Source organism: Gorilla gorilla, chromosome 2, assembly GCF_029281585.2.
Source record: "Gorilla gorilla gorilla isolate KB3781 chromosome 2, NHGRI_mGorGor1-v2.1_pri, whole genome shotgun sequence".
Classification (NCBI taxonomy): Eukaryota; Metazoa; Chordata; class Mammalia; order Primates; family Hominidae; genus Gorilla; species Gorilla gorilla.
Genome location: NC_086017.1, coordinates 188,123,033 through 188,144,067, shown reverse-complemented (window position 1 = coordinate 188,144,067; position 21,035 = coordinate 188,123,033). Strand labels below are relative to the sequence as shown.

The 21,035-nt window shown below is 37.9% G+C and overlaps 1 protein-coding gene across 8 annotated transcripts in view; it reads left to right on the top strand.

Moving 5' to 3' along the window:
• Window positions 1–6,481, top strand: part of TBL1XR1 (TBL1X/Y related 1) — a 173,460-nt gene extending 166,979 nt beyond the window's left edge. For all 8 annotated transcript variants that reach the window (XM_019024155.4, XM_063704393.1, XM_055381798.2 and 5 more), the window contains 2 exons: window positions 767–868; window positions 1,716–6,481. In XM_019024155.4, the coding sequence (XP_018879700.1) occupies window positions 767–868; window positions 1,716–1,742 (129 nt within the window). In that variant the 3' untranslated portion in view covers window positions 1,743–6,481. The remainder of the gene's footprint in view (window positions 1–766; window positions 869–1,715) is intronic.
• Window positions 6,482–21,035: the final 14,554 nt, after the last annotated feature.

The window sequence follows — 21,035 nt, the reverse complement described above, 5'->3', positions numbered from 1 at the left end:
TGCTTGAGGCCAGGAGTTCAAGACCAGCCTGGGCAACACGGTGAGACCTTGTCTCTACAAATAATTTTTAAAAAATCAGCTGGGCATGGTGGCATGCACTTGTAATCCTAGCTACTTAGGGAGGTGGAGGCGGGAGGATCACTCTAGCCCAGGAGTTAGAAGGTGCAGTGAGCTATGATTGCACAACTGCATCCAGCCTGGGTAACAGAACAAGACCCTGTCTAAAGAAAAAAAAGGAACATACATACATTATTTTAGCTTCTTTTATAATCCCCTAGCTTAGGAACTGGTCAGTAAATATAGAGTGAATAACAGACTTATACTGGAATTATCTTTACTAGTTTGTTATACTTCCTCTTTAAGATGTTTTGTCAAAGAAATTCTGAATTTATTTTGCTTCTCTACATGTTAGCTAGACTCATGTATCATTTAGCAACAACAAAAACTTATTTCGTGTGATAGACTGACTCTTTACTTCTAGCTATTGTTGGCTATGTCAGAGAGACCAGATACCTTAGCCAAGAATGGTTATCAAGACTGGAGAAACTGAATATGTGTGTGAGTAATCTTTTGAGAACAGGCTGGTATTATCTTTTTGTAAAGGGATCATATTACACTTCTAGAATTTCAGAACTTATTTTTATAGTTGAAGCTAAGTCCCTCCTCTGATTGCTAGAAATAAAGCTATGTAATATTTTTATTTCAGCATTTGGATTTATTATAATATGTATTATGATTTTTGAGATTTTGTTTTTCATTCTTTTAGACAGGTGCTCTAGTTCACAGCTATAGGGGAACAGGTGGAATATTTGAAGTTTGCTGGAATGCAGCAGGAGACAAAGTTGGAGCCAGTGCATCAGATGGTTCAGTAAGTATAGTAAAGTGTTTCCAAAGAGGGTGTGGGTGGGTATTCACATCAGAATGCAGCTTATTGTTAGTGATACCAAAGTGTTTTTTTCAAAATAAATTTTAAGGTATGATACTGATTTTTTTTTTCCTGAGGCTGTAAACTTTTCATGTGCATTGGATTCAAATAATGTGAACAGAATTTAGGCTGTCCTTACCAAATACCTTATAATCTAGAAATGGACAGTTATTTTTAATATGAACCTTCATTTATGAAATTAGGTATACCAGAGGAACATTCTGAGAAGGATTGAAATGTTTAATGTGTATTTCTACCTTCTCCTCTTCACAGAAGAGTTTTTTTGGCCCAGGGAAGGCAGAACTAGAGGCAGTTGGTTCCTGTGTTGAGGAATGTGTGATACTGAAAGATTTTCAGGATGAGGTTAGCCAACTCTTTACAACAATGCAAATATGGCTTCCAAAGCTGTAGAAGCAACAGAAGGGGGGAAAAGGGTAGCTATTTACTGATGCTGTAGCTGAATATAATCTGTGATATCTTTCATTAGGGTCCAATAGATAGGAAATGGTCTGTTTTGAGAATTTTCCCCCTCCTTTTTAATCAACAGAGAGTATAAAAATCCTAGCCGTGGTTCTTCCCCCACAGTTTGAGCTCATGGTTGTTCTCTTGATCTGCTTAAATGATCTGTCTGATTTCTGTCAGTTAAGTGCTCATTTCCATGATTATTATGCTTTACCAATTTTATAAACTTGGAACTAAGAAACATTTCAAATTGTACTATAGAAAAGTTAAACATAAAATGTACAATAAAATTCTGAATAAACTGGTTGATTATTTTAATTTCTTACAGGTTTGTGTATTAGACCTTCGGAAATAGCGCTACTAGTTGGAAGCCATGGACCGACTATGAATGTGTACATAGCCAAAATGACTGTCCCTGACCCATGTACTGCTATAGTCCCACTTGAACCATGGCCAGTCCACTACAGCCAAATCTAAAAGAAATATATACATACAGTGTATATAAACAAAATTGCACCCTGAAGATGACAGAGTTTTGTCACAGCTTGTGAATTCTGTTCACCAAGTGCTGGAATCTAATCTGCTGTGCCCCTAAAATAGCATTTAGAAGTTTTGGATATGAAAAACAGAAGAGAGAAAAATATACATTATAAAAGCAGAACATACATGTACCAGTTTTTGGATACTAAATGACAGCCTTGTTTCTCCCCTTTGAATCAGCAGACACCATGGATTATATTCTTTTTTTCCCTTCAGTAGTGAGCAGTTTGTATGTACAGAGAAAATGGACTTACAAAAACTTGCAGCAGTAGTTTGTTCTTGCTTTAAAATTTCGTTTTTGGTTTAGATTATGGATGCATGAAGTAAGGGAGTGAATCAGTTTCTTGTTTATATTTTTTTCACCTTTTAAACAAAAAATTCTTTAAAATATTTTAATGCATTCTTTTGAAGAGGTAGATGTTTGGTACATTTTATGGCTCCCAGAGCATATATTCAGTTGGTGCATGTTGTGGAAGGGGGAATTGGAAATTAAATGAAAACCTATGACTTTGGTCATGTCAATCTGTAAGACACATCAGTAAAAGGGTATTATGCTCTGTTGGTTTTGTTTTTTTGTTTTGCTTTTTTTTTTTTTTCTTTTGTTTTTTGGTGATGTGGCTTAAATGCAATAGTTTCTTTTTTGGGACATATTTCTGCCAATTAAAGACTAGAAGGGCACAAATTTTTTTTTAATTACCATAGAGAAGATACATTAAAAAAAAAAATCTTCTGATGTTTTGTAGCCATAACTAAATTATGGTAAAAATGTGCACTATTGTGAAAAGGAGCAACGTAGTTTTGGGTTTTTTGTTGTTTGTTTGTTTTGCTTTGTTTTTTAAGAGATTAAAATGTTTCTGGATAAGGATTAGCTTCTCGAAGTGTCCATCATTCTGTGTAGAAGCTTAAATATGTAATGTAACCAAACTCCAGTATTAAAAATCTCTCATGTTGTTTTCTTTATACAAAGCAAGATAACGGCATATAACACTGCCATTACATGGCAAAATGTTTGCTACCTTAGTTTAAAAAACAATCTCAAACAAAAGACTTGCTTCAAGGTGTTTTTAAATAGCAGTGATTCAGAATTTTTTTTATGAAAGTATAATTGCACTAACCTTCTTCCTGCTGCTCTGATTCTGCATTTGTGGTACTTGTGACTACGTTTTTTCAAATATAGATAGATTTAAGCTGCTAATTTTTTTTTTCAGTAATCACTACTATATCATGTCTTTTACTCTGTTTATAATATCAAGTATTTTCTTAAAGATATAGATATTAAACCTTGTGCTCATGCAACTTAGAGTAACATATACAGACAAATGATTGCATGAGGCCATGTTTATATGTGTGACTAATAAGGCTTGTCATGATTAACATAATCCAGGTGTGTCATTTCTGAAGAGAATAGTCATCAAATTTATATCTCGGAGATTTTAATTAAGGAATTGCTTATTGTTGAGCTTAGCAAATTAATAACACTATTTCTGTCACTAATTATTTTGAGGCCTTTTAGTACTAAAATTTTAACCTGTGTTCTAAGTAGAAACTGATTTAACCCAAGTAATGCAGCTTTGATTTTCAGCATTCGTTGCTTTGCTATTTTTACAAAACAGCATTGATTGAAGCAAGTCTTGGTTTTACTAAGGTAGGGTAGCATTTGCTATTGGTAAAGAGAATAAATACACTTAATTTCACAATACATTGTTATATGTACCCCAGTTGTTGTTAGTGGGGACTATGATACTGTAATAATATTTTTAAAAATTTACATCAAGAGAGGCAGTCATTCACGATGGTTTTGTGCCAGCTCTTTTTAGGGTTTTGGATCACATTAGAGATATTTAGAACATATTACCCTGTGACTTACGTAGGAAACCTAATATGCTGAGTATCTGGCACTTGAATTCCTGCTTTTATTGCTGGAGGTCCACATCTGTGGTTGACCTCTGTTATTGTTTAAAAAAAATAAATAAAAATTAAAAAAATCTGTGCAATAATTTTAAAATGTGCTCCCAGGAATAGACACAAATGTTTTGAGTATCTTTTAAGCTGCATTTTCCTTTAGTGATGCATTTGTCAATTGCACTGAATTTAAATCTGAAAGTCAGAGGTGATTATTGATAGTACTTTTGTATTTTGATATGGACAGTTTATTCATTTGCATACAGTTATTGACTTTTTCCCAGCTGATTAAAAGATAGTCAAGAAATTCTGCAATATAGCTGCCAAAATAGACAGCTACATTTTTATGATATTGTCATCTTTTCTGTTTTTTTTTTCTTTTTTTTCTTTAGCTATTTTACTTAAGCATAATAGCCACAATAGGACATATAAAAGATTATAAATACAGAGCTTTATTATCCTGACGTCTTGGGTCTTTTAAGTATATACTTTTCTGAAAGGTATCCATTTTGTAGGCTTGGGTTCTTCATGAGCATACGATTGTTTATTTTTGCTGCTGTTCTCAACATCATCATTGCCTGCTGATGTGCCACGATGCTGCTCCAATAGACAGAAATAAGATTGTCTCTAATTTGAGCAGTAACATGATTGCAAGAGACCAAGTTTCACAGCTTGTAAAGTTCTGTATTTGGGATTCTTGCTTATTTTTCCGCCTGTGTTTTTCTGAGAACTTATTCCTGATGATCAATTGAATCCGGTAGTTTTTCTATGCTATTTGTTGTTGTATAAGCTACTGTAAGAAACTTATCATAAGGAAAAATAGAAAGGAAAACTTGAATCAATACTCATTGATTAAAATGGAATAAAGAAAGAGCAGCTGCCACTTTTAAACAACATAAAGGAATATCTTTTTTTGTCTCCGTGTAGGAAATCCCATAAGTTCTTATATTTGTTCCAATTCCCATTTCCTGCCATTGACCAGATAACATCATTGACTTTCAAATGACTTTTAGAAGTGGTAACTCTTAATTTCCTAATAGATACTAGATTGTATTGAATTCTGTTTTAATTATTCTCTAGGTAAGTATGTTTTAGGATTAAATACCTTTTACAGATACTGAAAGTGCCTCCTTTTGTGGTGTAAAAAACAAATTATGGTGCAAAAAGTAATCACTAGATTGAATTACATGAAGGTTTTTTGCTTTTTGACATACGAAAATGTCAAGAGAAAGGCCAAAGATTTGTACTTTTTCACTTACAAAGCACTCCTTTTTCCCTTAAACTTCTTTCTGTCAAATTAGATTTAATGAGAGAGTACTATTTTTAAGGAGCTATCTGTTTATGTAGAATGATTTTGTTAAGAGTAATGTAAACTATTACTGAGTAGAGGCCTAAAGAGGACTGTGCATTTTTGCTATTTAAAGGAATCACAAATGATCATACTTAAGTGAGCAAAAATGACAAGTTTTACTAGCTAAGTAGAGAAATAAATCTCAAATGCAGCGCTACAATTTTCATTATCTTAAGCACATTGTACATTTCTACAGAACCTGTGATTATTCTCGCATGATAAGGATGGTACTTGCATATGGTGAATTACTACTGTTGACAGTTTCCGCAGAAATCCTATTTCAGTGGACCAACATTGTGGCATGGCAGCAAATGCCAACATTTTGTGGAATAGCAGCAAATCTACAGGAGACCCTGGTTGGTTTTTCGTTTTGTTTTCTTTGTTTTTTTCCCCCTTCTCCTGAATCAGCAGGGATGGAAGGAGGGTAGGGAAGTTACGAATTACTCCTTCCAGTAGTAGCTCTGAAGTGTCACATTTAATATCAGTTTTTTTTAAACATGATTCTAGTTAAATGTAGAAGAGAGAAAAAAGAGGAAGTGTTCACTTTTTTAATACACTGATTTAGAAATTTGATGTCTTATATCAGTAGTTCTGAGGTATTGATAGCTTTCTTTATTTCTGCCTTTACGTTGACAGTGTTGAAGCAGGGTGAATAACTAGGGCATATTTTTTTTTTTTTTTTTTGTAAGCTGTTTCATGATGTTTTCTTTGGAATTTCCGGATAAGTTCAGGAAAACATTCTGCATGTTGTATCTAGTCTGATGTACTTATCCATCTCATTACAAACAAAAACACACAGACTGCATTTGTAGCTCTGTAATCCTTGAATACGGAAGTAAATTTTCTTCTTTCCTGACTTTGACATTGTAGCTATACTGTTTCCATTTTTATTTTTACAAATCCTTTGGGTCTAATTCTGTGAGCCTACCTATAGCACTGGATTAAAATGTCTGCATCATTTCTTTAGTTATCCAGTTAACTTTAAAACTGTTGTAAAAGTGTAAACCAGCCCATGACAGGTTTTTGTACATGTTAAAGAACTTCATTGTTCAGTTTTCATGATTATTGTATAAGGAAGACTGATATAGATGTTCTATGCTGTCCTGGACCATGTTAATTACACTTACGATGTATTTTGGTTCCACATCACAATGATTTGTCCCCAGTGACCCTTTTATCCTTTCTAGGCACATTTTTTTTTGTTGTTGTTGTTGCAGTTCCCCTTTGCATTGTATTGCTTTGACAACTGTAATTTGAATCAGATCTGAAAGAGGTCCAGAATAAAATATATTTTGATATTATGTTGGCTGTGTACATATATAAAACCTTTGATATCTATGTAGTTTGTATAGACTATTTACTAGTCAAGTAAAGAGAGAGGGATGGTATTTCTTGTTTACAGTTTGTTTACATTTTAATTGCTTTTACTTCTCCAGTGTTCTATTGTAGAATAAACCTTTTTGTTCCGAGTTAGCCTTCATAACCTATAACACATTCATTCTCTCCCATACTGGTGTTACTGATTATAATTGCCATCAGAACCCAAACCACTGTTTTTCATAAACGTATTGTTTCCCAAGATATATACTTTAAGCCCATAATAAAATTACAAATTTTACTATTTTTATTACTTCTTGCAGGAGATAAGATTTTTTTAAATGAAGGGGTTATTTACTATTTTTATTAAAGTATAATAGAGCATCTAATCAGCTAAGGGATTGTAATTTTTAATTCTTTTGAAAAATAAATATTGTATTTAAAAGACATTATTTCACATAAGCTAAAAAAGAGACCTTAGATAACATTTGTTTGGTTAGACACACGGTTGAGCACAAAACAATGTGTAGATGTGTTGAAGATTAGGGCAGGAGGCTCAACTTCTTGGTGACCTTTTTTTGCTTCACGACAAGCCAATTATAGTTGAATCATTTTCTCTCTTAGCTAGTTGTTACTACAAACTTTATAAGAAAAACAACTAGACACCTTCTAGTTTTAATTAATACCAACTCCTTTAGAGTTAGAGACTTTTTAAAAAGAATCATTGAGCATATTTTCTTTTTTTTTTTTTTTTAAAGAACTTACACTCTCTAGGTCTTCTATTTTTCCTGTTTATTTCCTTAAACAGAAATAAATTCAAGCATAGTTTTATGTTTTATTAGAAATAAGCCACTGCAGTTGCTAGAACTGACATGCTTTCATTTTCAAGGGGTTAACTTTTATTGCATGGCATAGATTATTAGTAATATCCTGCATTGTATACTTTTCCAAAAAGGGTTGGACTCCTAAGGATTAGAATCCTTATAAGCTTGAGGGAAAGCTGAAATTAATTTGAACAGTAATAGAAGGGATTATTTTTAATTTCATAGTTAACACTTTACAATGGATTAGATTTATTACCTAGTATAATCCGTAGCAGATCAGATCAAAGTTTACTGTTTTACCAATATATTCATTTGAAAAAATACAGTGGAGGAAAAGACACTTTAGATGGTAGTTTTATGGTGCTTTTCTCTGCTGTACCAAAGTGCTTTGTCATCAATGAAATGTTAACCCTATGCTACTTTTTCTGCATGCTTCTTAAATGTCATCTTAATGCTTAATTGTCCTAACTTGTAATATTTTTGTATTAAATTTTTTTAGGAGTTCCTTGTAATTTCTTTACAATTTAAAATATATTAAACACAAAGTGTTTAGTAAAGTACAGAAGACAATTACTAATGTTTCTTGGTTGTTGGGTTTGTATGATCCATTGGGCAGACAATTTATATTTTAAGAACTAAGACCAATGGGGTGGAATCTATACCAAAAAAGATATCACAATCTTATTTAAAAAAAAAAAAAACAAAAAAATTTCTAACATACTAATCTAATGTCAGAACGAGCTGCCTTAAGAGATGTTGTGCTGTCAGAAAGCCGTAAAGCGTAGGTTGGATTGCCACTGGGCCGGGCTCCTGTGGAGAAAACAAGCACTGCCTGAGCACCTCAAATAGACTTGCATTAAAAAATCTAGTCATATTGAACTTCACAGTCTGAAATCAGACATTTAAAAACAGGATCAGCTTCCAGGATCTCTCACATTCAATATAGGGGATTTTGAAGAATCTACACATTGCCAAAACAAGACCTTTTCCCTAAGCTTTTATTGGTTTAATTTACATACACTTGCTGGACCAGATCAATTATCTGATTTTCCAACCTGGGTCCATGAGGAACAGTGCTCCCCGTAGAGAGGGAGGAATAGCTAAAACTCCTAGCAGAATGAAGAGCTGCCATTTGGGATGGCCTAGAGTCATCAAATAATTCAAGTTAAGTTTAATATGACATAAAAATTAGCTATGTAATATGGATTTTAATATTTCCACCTGAAATGGTTGAAATATTTTAGTGTGTGGGAATAAACTGAAGTTGGACAGATCTGGTGTCGAAGTAAATGAAGTCTGATAAGAGTCAATTAGCGGTAAGTTCATTCTACTTCTTAAACAGTGTTGGTTAACTTGGAGTGTGCGTTGGAATCTTTTATGCCTTGTCCTACCCATTGACCAATATGGTAGCACAAGGTAAGTGTGCTGCTTTTCATATGCTTGTTTGGTTTTGTGTCATAATGTGGGAGGTGGTTGTCACTGGCATGTGGTATATTTATTGTAGAGCACATGCTGGTTAAAGAAATTTAAATACAAGGTATAAATAATAAATTTTCATTTTCGAACTCCCAACCAAGTCCTTAGTGGTATCCACTGTTAACAACTTGACATATGTCCTTCTAAGCATTTTCAATACCTACTTTAAAAAAATACAAAAGAGATCATAATCATTGAATTCAGAAACTCACTTTTTCACAGAAATCATCAGGGACCATTGTCCCATCCACTTAAGTACATTCAAGTACTTCCCTATACTGTAGATGTAGAATATACTGTCTGGTTTAAAGAGCATGAATTCTGCCTAACTACCTGGGATGAGTCCAGACTAGCTGCTTGGCCTAAGGAGTTGCTGTCTTGGTTTCCTTGTCTGTAAAATGGGGATAATGATAGTTACTTATCTCATTGATGGGTTGTGAAGATTACAAAGTTAATATATCTGAAGCCCTTGGAGAATGGTGCCTGGTTATATAAAGCACACTGTATATTACCAAACATTTTTATTCCTAATGGTAAGATTTTATTGTACACCAAGATTTAGCCCCCTATAATGTAAATTTACTTTGTCACCGTTTACTATTACAGTGGAGCAATAAAATATTCATATCTACAGGACAAATAGAACAGTCAATTCTGATGTACACTCGTTTAATACACACTTCAAGGATTCTTTACAACTCGCCTCCCTTGGCCGGGCATGGTGGCTCACGCCTGTAATCCCAGCAATTTGGGAAGCCGAGGCGGGTGGATCACAAGGTCAAGAGTTTGAGACCAGCCTGACCAACATGGTGAAACCCTGTCTCTACTAAAAATACAAAAATTAGCCCGGCATGGTGGCGCACACCTGTAATCCCAGCTTCTCAGGAGGCTGAGTCAGGAGAATCGCTTGAACTCGGGAGGTGGAGGTTGCAGTGAGCCGAGATCGCACCATTGCACTCCAGCCTGAGTGATAGAGCGAGACTGTCTCAAAAAAAAAAAAAAAAAAAAAAAAACCTTTGCCTCCAAGCCACTTTCTGGCACTAACAGTGTATGATTTCAAAAGGAGCCATTTAAGAATTTGTAGAAGGGAGATTGAAGAGTGCTTTGTATATTTACTCAGTGTAGTACAGGAAAGAGAGTAATCTAGACCTGTAAGTAACAATCTGGGTTATGGGTTAGCAGAAAACAACTAAATTTTTAAGCCTATGCTCTTTAGCATTTAATGACTAAATACTAATGATGTGATGAAGATTTTGTTAAACATGGATGAAAATTTTTCTACTGTAGAGCACAATATACAGGCTAAATCCAATTATAAACTTCATGGAACTACCAGACTTTTAATAGCATATATTAATATTGCTGGAAGCCAGATTCCTGGTCCGTTTGCTAAATTAGCAGACATTTGGATTTTTTTGTAGGGCTTTTTAAATTTTAAGACCATTTTCACCCATTTTGCCTTTCAAAATCCTGAGTCCTCTTTTTTTTAAGTCAGCAAATATTTGTTGAGTAATGTTTTCTAAGAAGTGTGTCTGCCACTGGATATATGGTAGTGAGCAAGAAAAAGGCTCTGTTCTTGTGATATGTAACTACAACGGAAGATAGTTTATTAAGTGCTGTAACAGAAAGAATTTGGTTGAAGCCTGCTGGGCACGGTGGCTCACGCCTATAATCCAAGGCTGAGGCTGAGGCGGGTGGATCACCTTAGGTTGGGGGTTCGAGACCACCCTGACCAACATGGAGAAACCCTGTCTCTACTAAAAATACAAAATTAGCCAGGCGTGGTGGTGCATGCCTGTAATCCCAGCTACTCGGGAGGCTGAGGCAGGAGAATCGCTTGCACCTGGGGGGCGGAGGTTGCGGTAAGCCGATACTGCGCCATTGCCCTCCAGCCTGGGCAACGAGAGCGAAACTCCGTCTCAAAAAAAAAATTGGGTTGAAGCATCTGAAATTACTTTTTCTGAGCCAGAAACTGCCAAACACTGACGGTTTCAAATGGTTCAACCTAATCCCAGGTACTGTGTTTGCAAATGGCAAGGGGTACCTAACACTTGAGTTTTGATCCTTCACTCTATGTCCCAGGACACCCTCTTTGTGATCCACATTACACTTGTAATTACATGTTTTATGTCTGTCTTCTAGTGGTCACTATTACAATTTTAGGTAGTATGTATTTACATCTTCAGTGATTAAGCAGTGTCCGTTGGTTTCTTAACCAAGAAAGGTAAAGAAATGAGGCACTTCATGCTTCCTCTTAAGAGGTTCGCTTTGATTTTTACTTTTTAAAGTCAATTGGCATATTTTTGCTATTACTGTTGTGAAAGTCAGCAACTCAGATGTTGGAATGTTGTGCCAGCCACCATCCGTCTCCTCAAACCCTCATCCCTGTGAAGTTTCCAAAGAAACAGTATGTTAATCAGAGTACTTCTTTGTTAATTTGCTACGTGAGCCACTCCTGTCATCCCGTTCAACTCTCTAGAGAGAGGCTGGTTTGGATTTGGATTTAAGGCTTTACCAATCAAAAGCGTAGCCCATTTAGCCTCATCTGGAAACTCTAGAAACCATCCCAGGTTTCACCCAAGATCCTAATCAGAAGCTTCGTTGACAAGATCTCCCGTGAATTGTATGCACATGGAAGTTTGAGAAGAACTAGTTTAGGGGTCTAGGTCAAAATAGACCCCTATTTTCTTCTGCTTTTCTCTTCTCCACATCTATCCTGAATTCCTTGAGACCAGCGAGACCAGCAACAAATCTTAAAACTACCATAAATAACAGTTGCTACTAGGGGTAAAGTAGAGGAGGAAGTCCCCAGAGGGAACACAGTTTACTGATTCAGACATGGGGTGGGAAAATACTAGAGTATTAAATGGCTTTAAAGGGTTCTCATAAAAGATAGTAATCTTGCCCGTATTAATAATGTCACTATCAATATCTAAGCCTCTGACCAACTGATCAAATTAACCAGATGATCTTGGGTGAGATACCCACTCTGCTAGTGTCCTTGACAGTAAATTGGAGATTCATAATTACCTGCCTCATGTTGTGAAGAATAAATGAGACAGTGCATATATTTATTAGCCCCATGCCCAGCACATAGCCATGCATGTGAAGTATAACCGTTTTCATTCCCTGGTCGTGGAGGATGCTAGGATGACATGTGAGGAGCAGAATGGTCCCATTCCCTTGTGGTGGTCTGTAGCCACAACTGTTAATGCTCAGTTTTATATTGCAGTAAATTCAGCACTGACTTTGAGATCACAGCTGCTTCATTCCTGAGTTCTTCATTTGGAACCGTCCTTTGGTTGAGCAGACTTCATTTTCAAATAGGGCTAGTGAGCGCTGCCTTCCTTGAATCCCTTTATATTTGAGACTTTTTTTCTTGCCTTACACAAAAATGAATACTTGATACAACTGTGTTATTTCGGGGTCACATTTTCTTCCCCTTATAACTCAGGTGGTTAGTACTAAAGTATAAGTCAAGGACTCCCAACAGGAGAATCAGTGGTGTTCTACCCAAGACCTACTGAAGCAGAATGTAGGCAGAGTGAGGAGCCGAAATCCGCGCTTTATGCCTGCTCTCCAGACGTTGCTAATGCGCGCTAATACTAGGGAGCCACTGCTGTGCTGCCCCGCTGTCTTCTGCCAGTCACTGCTGCTGTGGAGATGTTTGAGCCCAACAGAACTTTTCCCTCCGCATAATTTTTTTATACCTAGATTGCCAAGGATTCTTTGGCCTTGAAATTCAGTAATTTCTCAGAATATGCCTAGGCATTGATCACTTCTGAAGCTGTCTAAATGCAGTAAAGCCTTTGTTCATGTTTTTTTTTAATTCCTAAGAGCTTGCTTATAATTCTGAGTATGTCTTTGTTGTTGTTGTTGTTTTGTTTTTTTGTTGTTTTTTGGTTTTTCGGAGTCTCACTGTATCGCCCAGGCTGGAGTGCAATGGTGCAATCTCTGCTCACTGCAACTTCTGCCTCCTGGGTTCAAGCAATTATCCTGCCTCAGCCTTCCCAGTAGCTGGGACTACAGGCACGCGCCACCACACCCGGCTGATTTTTGTATTTTAATAGAGATGGGGTTTCACCATGTTGGCCAGGCTAGTCTCAAATTCCTGACCTCAAGCAATCCACCCGCCTCAGCTTCCCAAAGTGCTGGGATTACAGGTGTGAGCCACAGTGCCCGGCCTCTGAGTATGTCTTCGGTAACATTTTGTTGACCCTACTGCAGGCCCAGCTGAAGTGAGTAACCATGAATACACAATGGCACCAATTTGCACCATTGTGATTTTTTTCTCCAATACTGCTTACAAGGCATGGGGAAGTGGATGTCTTAAACGGTGACCAAGACTAGCAGGAATCCTAGTTATGGAGCATTTAACAGTCGACATTTTGCAAGAGAGTGAGTACTCTTAAGTACTTTGTGGGATGGGGGCAGTACCTCTAGTCAGTGAGGATCCCCCTGGAATAGGTATGCATAACGTTTGTAAGTTCAAGTTTCTATTGTCTGTCTGGAAGGATTTCCATGTCTAGAAGGAACCAGCTGTGGCCTAGCTCAAAGGCAAGCACAGCTGGCTGAAGTCTGAACTTAAGTATGTCTGGCGTGTAGACTTCCTGGGTAAGACCGGAAGCTCTGCTGCAATGGGAGGGCCTATCAAAAGGGTTATAAAGTTAAGGATGCTCAAAGTAGAGATTTTTGTGGTGCTGAGTTGGTTTGCGGCATGCTGTGAGATAGAGGCTACGCGGCAGAGGACCAGGGGTGGTCTTACAGGAATTGTGAATTTTCATAGTGGAGGAAGCTTTGTCTCCTCTCCACATTCAACCACATTCTTTGAAATTCGTGGATCCCCTGTAAGGTTTCTTCTCCCTTTTATTCATGGAGTTGCCTCTTCCTGGAGTACCTTCTCCCCTCTTCATTTGCTTCACCTTCAATCAAGTGAGTGCCTCAGACCAGTACCCTCCCATTCTTTGCCCACTTCTTTCCGTCTCTGCCTCCAATCTGAGCGAAGTGCCCGTTTCCCCCTCAGCTCTGTTTATAGAATTGCTTCTTGTGCTAGCTACTCTTTATTTGAGTTCCTGAGGGGTAAAGACTGTCATACTTACCTCTGGGTCCCCAGAGCCTAGCACACTGCCTGGAAAATTGTAGATGTTTGATTAATTAATTTGAGGTGTTGACAAGAAGGGGGAAGGTTGCTATCAAGGGGATGGATGATAAAACACCATATAATTAGGCACTCTTGGAAAGTAAATTGTAAAAATGAGAAGGTGGCATACTGTAGTGAAAAAAAGCATCACTTTTTTTCTTAGGGATGTTAGCCTGAACAAGTTACTTTACAGCTGAACATCAATTTCTTATGAGTAAGAAAATATTTGTGTAAGATATCTTGCTTTTGAGATGGTTTTAAGGATTAGCAATTATGTAAATCCAGCACAGTGACTGAATAAATTAGCTTTTTATACATGGCATGATGATTATTACTATTTTTACTTTTATAAACATACCAGAATAAACTTTTGACAGGGTGATTTGTTGAAAACAATTTGTTGTAATTAGATTAGCAGTACTATTATGGGTAGGAATGTAGAAGTAGTTTATTGAACAAACCGTTCTTAAAAATTTTAAATTATTATGATGGGACATCTTAAACTATGTCATTGTTTTTTGCATGCAGCCTAGCTGGGTGATAATGGTTGTGTGTGTGTGTGTGTGTGTGTGTGTGTGTGTGTGTGTGTGTGTGTGTGTGTAATCAGTTCCCTTGTATTACTTTATCTGCAGTTTTTTTCCTCTTGCCCTTAACATCTATCAATTGTTTTTTTGTATTGTCAAGAATACATCTTATCTTGCCCTTAACATCTATCGTTTTTTGTATTTTTTTCTATTGTCAAGAATTAGAAAATGCTCTTTTAAATGCAACTCTGTGCCAAACATCCATTTTGTAATCTATTATTTATAGAAAAACAGCAGAAACGCCATCAATGTTAAGAACCAAGGTTTTAAAGGCATAGCATTTCACATTTTCTTTTGGCTTCTGTTTCAATTCTCTCACTAGGTTTCAATTTTAAAATATTAGTCAAGGTCAGAATAGCACCCTACTTTTCTGTTTGTGTTTGAACATTGTTTTTCTGGCATAGACCTTTTGTTCTGCATAATTCTTATTTCTTATGGTATTAATACGTGTTTGTTATAGAAAATTTCGAAGTAAAAAAATTGGGGTGTGTGTGTCCACACACATGTAAGAGAAAATTACAGGTGTAAATTTTTTCTAGCTTTGAGCAGAATTCTTAGGTGCTACTAAATCTAGGCAAATAAGCCGTTTCTATGAGAAATAGGGCATCCTAGAGACAGCCCAGGTGGAGCAGGTAGCATAAGTGAGAAGGAAAACGTTGTTATATCGTCACTGAGATTTTAGGGTTGTTATTGTAGCATAACCCAGCTAATACTGATCGATATGCTCTCTATCCCAAAGCTGACCCACCAGGACATTCTCTCCACATAATGTTCTATACAACTACATAATGTTCTAGACACTTTACTATGCATTTATAAACAAACCAATACGTTGTGTTTTTACATAAAAGAGATGGTACTAAACATGTTTTTGCGTGACTTGATTTGATTTCATTTAGTATATTGAAATGGTTTTCCATGTATTTATTTAAAAAGCTTTATTGAGCTTTAACATAAGGTACACATTTAAATTGTGCAATTTTATGTGTTTTGACATATGTATATGCCTGTGAAACAGTCACACTTAATGAACATATCTGTTTGTGAAACAATTACACTTAAGAAAATGAACATATCTTTGCCGGGCGCGGTGGTTCACGCCTATAATCCCAGCACTTTGGGAGTTCGAGGCGGGTGGATCATGAGGTCAGAAGATCGAGATCATCCTGGCCAACATGGTGAAACCCTGTCTCTCCTAAATACAAAAATTAGCTGGCCGTGGTGGCGGGTGCCTGTAGTCCCAGCTACTTGGGAAGCTGAGGCAGGAGAATCGCTTGAACCAGGGAGTTAGAGGTTGCAGTGAACTGAGATCGCGCCACTGCACTCCAGCCTGGTGACAGAGTGAGACTCCGTCTCAAAAAAAAAAAAAAAAAAAAGACACTTTTGAGACGGAGTTTTCCTCTTATTGCCCAGGCTGGAGTGCAATGGCGCAAATCTTGGCTCACTACAACCTCCACCTCCCAGGTTCAAGCGATCTCGGCTCACTACAACCTCCACCTCCCAGGTTCAAGCAATTCTCCTGCCTCAGCCTCCCTAGTAGCTGGGATTACAGGCATGTGCCACCACGCCCGGCTAATTTTGTATTTTTGGTAGAGATGGGGTTTCTCCATGTTGGTCAGGCTGGTCTTGAACTCCCGACCTCAGGTGATCTGCCCGCCTTGGCCTCCCAAAGTGCTGGGATTACAGGCATGAGCCACCGCGCCCAGCCAAAACCATATCTTTTATCTAGCTTTGAGCAGAATTCTTAGGTGCTACTTCACGGTCCACTCAATTTGGCCTCCATCCCTGACTCCCATCTGCCGTAGAAGGCCCAACCCCCGTCTCAGCCCTACTCCACTCCTGCAGTATAGTGGCAGTTTTCCTGCTCATCCACTTCTACCCTTTAATAGAAAATAACCTATCAATCCAAACCTTTACGTTACGTCTGGGGGCTATTACTACCTTATTTACAGCAATCTGTGCTCTAACACAGAACGATATCAAAAAAAATTGTAGCATTCTCCACCTCAAGCCAGCTAGGCCTTACAATCATCACAATTGGCATTAATCAGCCACACCTAGCATTCCTTCACATAATGTGGGGTGATAGACATGGGAGGCTTGGAAGGCTGGGGGTGGGTGAGAGAGGAGAAATTACTTAATTACATAATGTGTACAATGTTTGGGTGATTGTTACACTAAAACGCCAGACTTTCTCACTACAAAATATATTCACACATCAAAACTGCACTTCTACCCCTTAAATTTATACAAATAAACATATCTGTCACCTTTAAAAGTTTCCTGTTGCCTTTTGGGAATGAATTCGTCTGCCCCAACCCTATCTGTCCTGCCTTACTGTTCTCAGACAACCACTGGTTTGCTTTCTGTCACTATAGGTGGGTTTATGTCTTCCAGAACTTTATGAAAATAGAATCATAGTTTACTCTTCTGGGAGGGAACAGTCTGGCTTCTTTCACTCGGTGTAATTTTTGGAGATTCATCCATGTTTCATCCATCATTCCTTTTGGAAATGAACTACTTTTTGCTGAATATTCTGTTGTGTGGATGTACTGTAAATCATCTAACCAATAACCTGTTGATCCACATTTGGATTGTTCCTACTTTTTGGGCCCTTACTGATGATGTTGCTGTGAAGATTCATGTACAGGACTTATTTGTGTACAGGACATGCTTGCTTTCATTTCTCTTGGGTAAAAAACTATATGTATGTTTATTTTCTGAAGAAACTTGCCAACTCCTTTTTTTTTTTTTTTTTTTTTTTTGGTGGAGATGGTCTTTTTCTTACCCAGGCTGAGTGTGAAGGCACAGTTGCGGCTCACTGCAGCCTCTACCTCCCCAGCTCAAGCGCTTCTCCCACGTCAGCCTCCTGAGTAGCTGAGACCACAGGCATGAGCCACCACACCCAGCTAATTTTTTTTTTTTTTTTGTAGAGATGAGGTCTTGCTATGTTGCCCAGGCTTGTCTAGAACTTCTGGACTCAAGTCTTCTGCCTCTTCCTCCTAAAGTGTTGGTATTATAGGCGTGAGCCACTGTGCCCAGTGTGGCCAAATTGTTTTCTAAAGAAGTTGTACTACATACTGTTTTACATTTTTCAGGCAACAGTATAGGACAGTTCTTGTTGGTCTGTGTCCTCAACAACTTGGTATGATCAGTCTTGAGAAAAGCATGTCTATTATAAATCTAAAATTATTCAAAGAGTTGCAAAGATAGTACAGTAAGTTCCCTTATGTCCTTTAGCCAGAATCCCCTGGTAGTAATAACATTTGGTATACTGATCAAAACTAAGAAAGTAACATTGGTGCAATACTTTTAACAAAGCTAGAATTTATTCAGATTTTTCCAGCTTCTCACCAATGTCCTTTTTGTGTCTCAGGATCCAGTGCAGAATACCACATTGCATGGGGTCATTATGTTTTCTTTGTCTCTTTCCATTTGTGACACTTTCTCAGTCTCTTCTGTTTTTTATGTCCTTGTCAATTTTGAAGAAGTCTGGTCAAGTATTTTATAGAATGTCCCTCAAGTTAGGTTTGTCTGATGTTTTCTCATGTTCAGACAGGTGTTACGGGTTTGGGGGAAGACTCAGACTTTAAATGTCCTTCTCATCACATCATTACAGGGGGTGCATGATAACATGATTTATTATTGGTGACTTTGATCATTTGGCAAATGTAGTGTCTGCAAGATTTCTCTACTATAAAGTTACTGTTTTTCCATACTCTGTTCATTAGAAGTGATTTTTGAATTCCAGCCCATGTTCAAGGGAGAGAAATTGAGCTCTACCTCTTGAGGGGAAGAGAATCTATGGATGTATGTTAAAACCACCACAGTAATTAATACATATTTTGGGAGGATACTTTGAGGCTATGCAGATAACCTGTTTCTCCTTCAAGCATGGCCCTCTAATTTTCACATTCATAAGTGAATGTTACCAGCATCAATTATTACTGTGGAGTTTTAATCATAATTATTTTCCTCTTCCCTTTTACATTTTTAGAGGCAGGGTTTTGCTCAGTGGCCCAGGTTTTAGTGCAGGGGCGCAACTGTAGCTCACTGTAGCCTCCGACTCCTGGACTCAAAACAATCCTCCAGGCTCAGCCTCCTGTGTAGCTCAGACTACTGGCATGCACCACCATGGTCTCCCTATGTTGCTTAGGCTAGGGTGGTCTCCAACTCCTGGACTCAAGTGATTCTTCCACCTTGGCCTCTGAAAATGCTGGGATTGCAAATGTAAGCCTCTCTGTCTGGCTTTACATTTATTGTTTGTCATTCTTCCATAAGGAAGATTTATCCCCTCATTCATTTTTTTTAGTCATTTATATCAATGCAAAATCTGGGAATCCCCAAGGCCACCCTCGCTTCTGACGCCAACTGCGAACTCTGGTGTCTCCAAGACTACCATCCAGATCAATACTTCTCTAGAAGTATGTACAGAACTCAGCAAAGCCATTATAGTCATGGTTATGGTTTATTACAGCAAAAGGATAGAGATTAAAATCACCCAAGGAAGAGATTTTAATCTCTGCAAGAGACACTAAGTGCAGAGTTTCTAGTTATCTTCTCCCAGTGGAGTTGTGTGGGCAGTGCTTACCCCTCCTAGCAATTGTGTGCAACGCGCATGGTACTGCCAAGTAGGGAAGCTCTTCCAAGCCTTGGCGTACACATTTCATTTGGACTGGGTCACATATATGCATGCGTTTCCAGCCTCAGGTCAGAGATTGAGCCTGATACCCAATGGCTTAAGGTGGCCCACCACAATTCACCTTAACATAGATTATTTGCCAGGTCCCAACCCCTCCAGGTAAACAAAGACACTCTTATAGGGCAGGGTATTCAAGGGCTAAGAGGGTACTTCCCTGGAGCTGGAGGCAAAGGGTGAAACTTTCATTAGGCAAGGCTAATTGTTTACTGAATTATCAGGATAGAGTCATGGATATTTATTTTATTCTCGAGGTTAGAATCCAGTCGTAAACTTAGGATACTTATTTTGTTGCTCACATTGTAACTTCTTTAGCCATTGGGAATTCTTTCAGGTTGACTCCTGTATCCTTTCACCATGCCACTGTCCTTTTTTAAAAAGCACTTTGTTACTTTCTGGCATTTCAAAATATTCCAGGCTCATCTAGTATTTTCCAGGCCTCAGTCATAGATAAACCATTTCTTTAAAGACCTTAGATTCTTTTATTGGAGAATAGTATTTAGAAACCAAGATCTGGGCTTTAGGTGTGTTCATTGCTCCCAAGGTATCATTGCTTCTAGGTCCCCTCATATATGTATGTATACTTCACCATGTATACTCACATATCTCTATTTCTGTATTGCATAAATATGCATTCTTGTGATATTGCGAACACTAATCCCATGCCACACAGTTCATTCTAGCCTTCCCCCCTGGCTTACCTGTCACTTCTTTCTTGTAAACTGGCTCTCATTATCTACAATTTATTATTTGTTCAACTCTAGTATACATTTAATATAGCTTCAGAGCTACTGACCTATGCTTGTGTCAAAAACAAATTTACTCCAACTGGAGTACAGTCTTTTTCATACAATACCAATTTTGTGTAGTAGGCCATTCTTGCATTGCTGTAAAGAAATATCTGAGACTAGGTAATTTATAAAGAAAAGAGTTTTAATTGGCTCATGATTCTGCAGATTGTACAGGAAGCATGGTGCTCTGGCATCTGCTTAGCTTCTGGGAAGGCCTCAAGGAGCTTTTTACTCATGGCAGAAAGTGAAGTGGGAGCAGGCACTTCACATTGTGAAAGCAGGAGCAAGGCAGGGGTTGGGGGGAGGGACCCCACACTTTTAAACAACTGGATATGTGAAGTGAGAAAGACAGCTCATTTATCACCAAATTAATGGTACCAAGTCATTCATCATGGATCTGCCACCATCAGACAAACACTTCCCACTAGGCCCTACCTCCAACATTGGGGATTACATTTCAATGTGAGATTTGGGCAGGGACAAATATACAAACTATTTCCTTCTGCCCCTGGCCCCCTTAAATCTACTGTCTTTCTCACATCACAAAATACAATAATCTCTTCTTAACAGTCCCCTAAAATCTTAACTTATTTCAACATTAACTCCAAAGTCCAAAGTCTCATCTGAAGAAGATGAGTTCCTTCCACCTATGACCCTGTAATAACTTATTTACTCCCAAGATACAATGGGGGTATAGACATTGGGTAAACATTCCCATTCCAAAAGGGAAAAATTGGCCAAAAAAAAAAAAAAAATGTGTTACAGTCACCATGCAACTTCAAAACCTATCAAAGCAGTCACTAAATCTTAAAGCTCCAAAATAGCCTCGTTTGACTCCAAGGCACACTGGTGCAAGAAGTAGGCTCCCAAGGCCTTGAGCAGCTCAGCCTCTGTGGCCTTGTTGAACCCTGCAGCTGCTGTCACAGGTTGAGTGCCTGAGGCTTTTCCAGGCACAGGATCAAGCTGCCAGTGGATCTACCATTCTAGGGGCTGGAGGATGGTGGCCCCTTTCCCACAGCTCCAC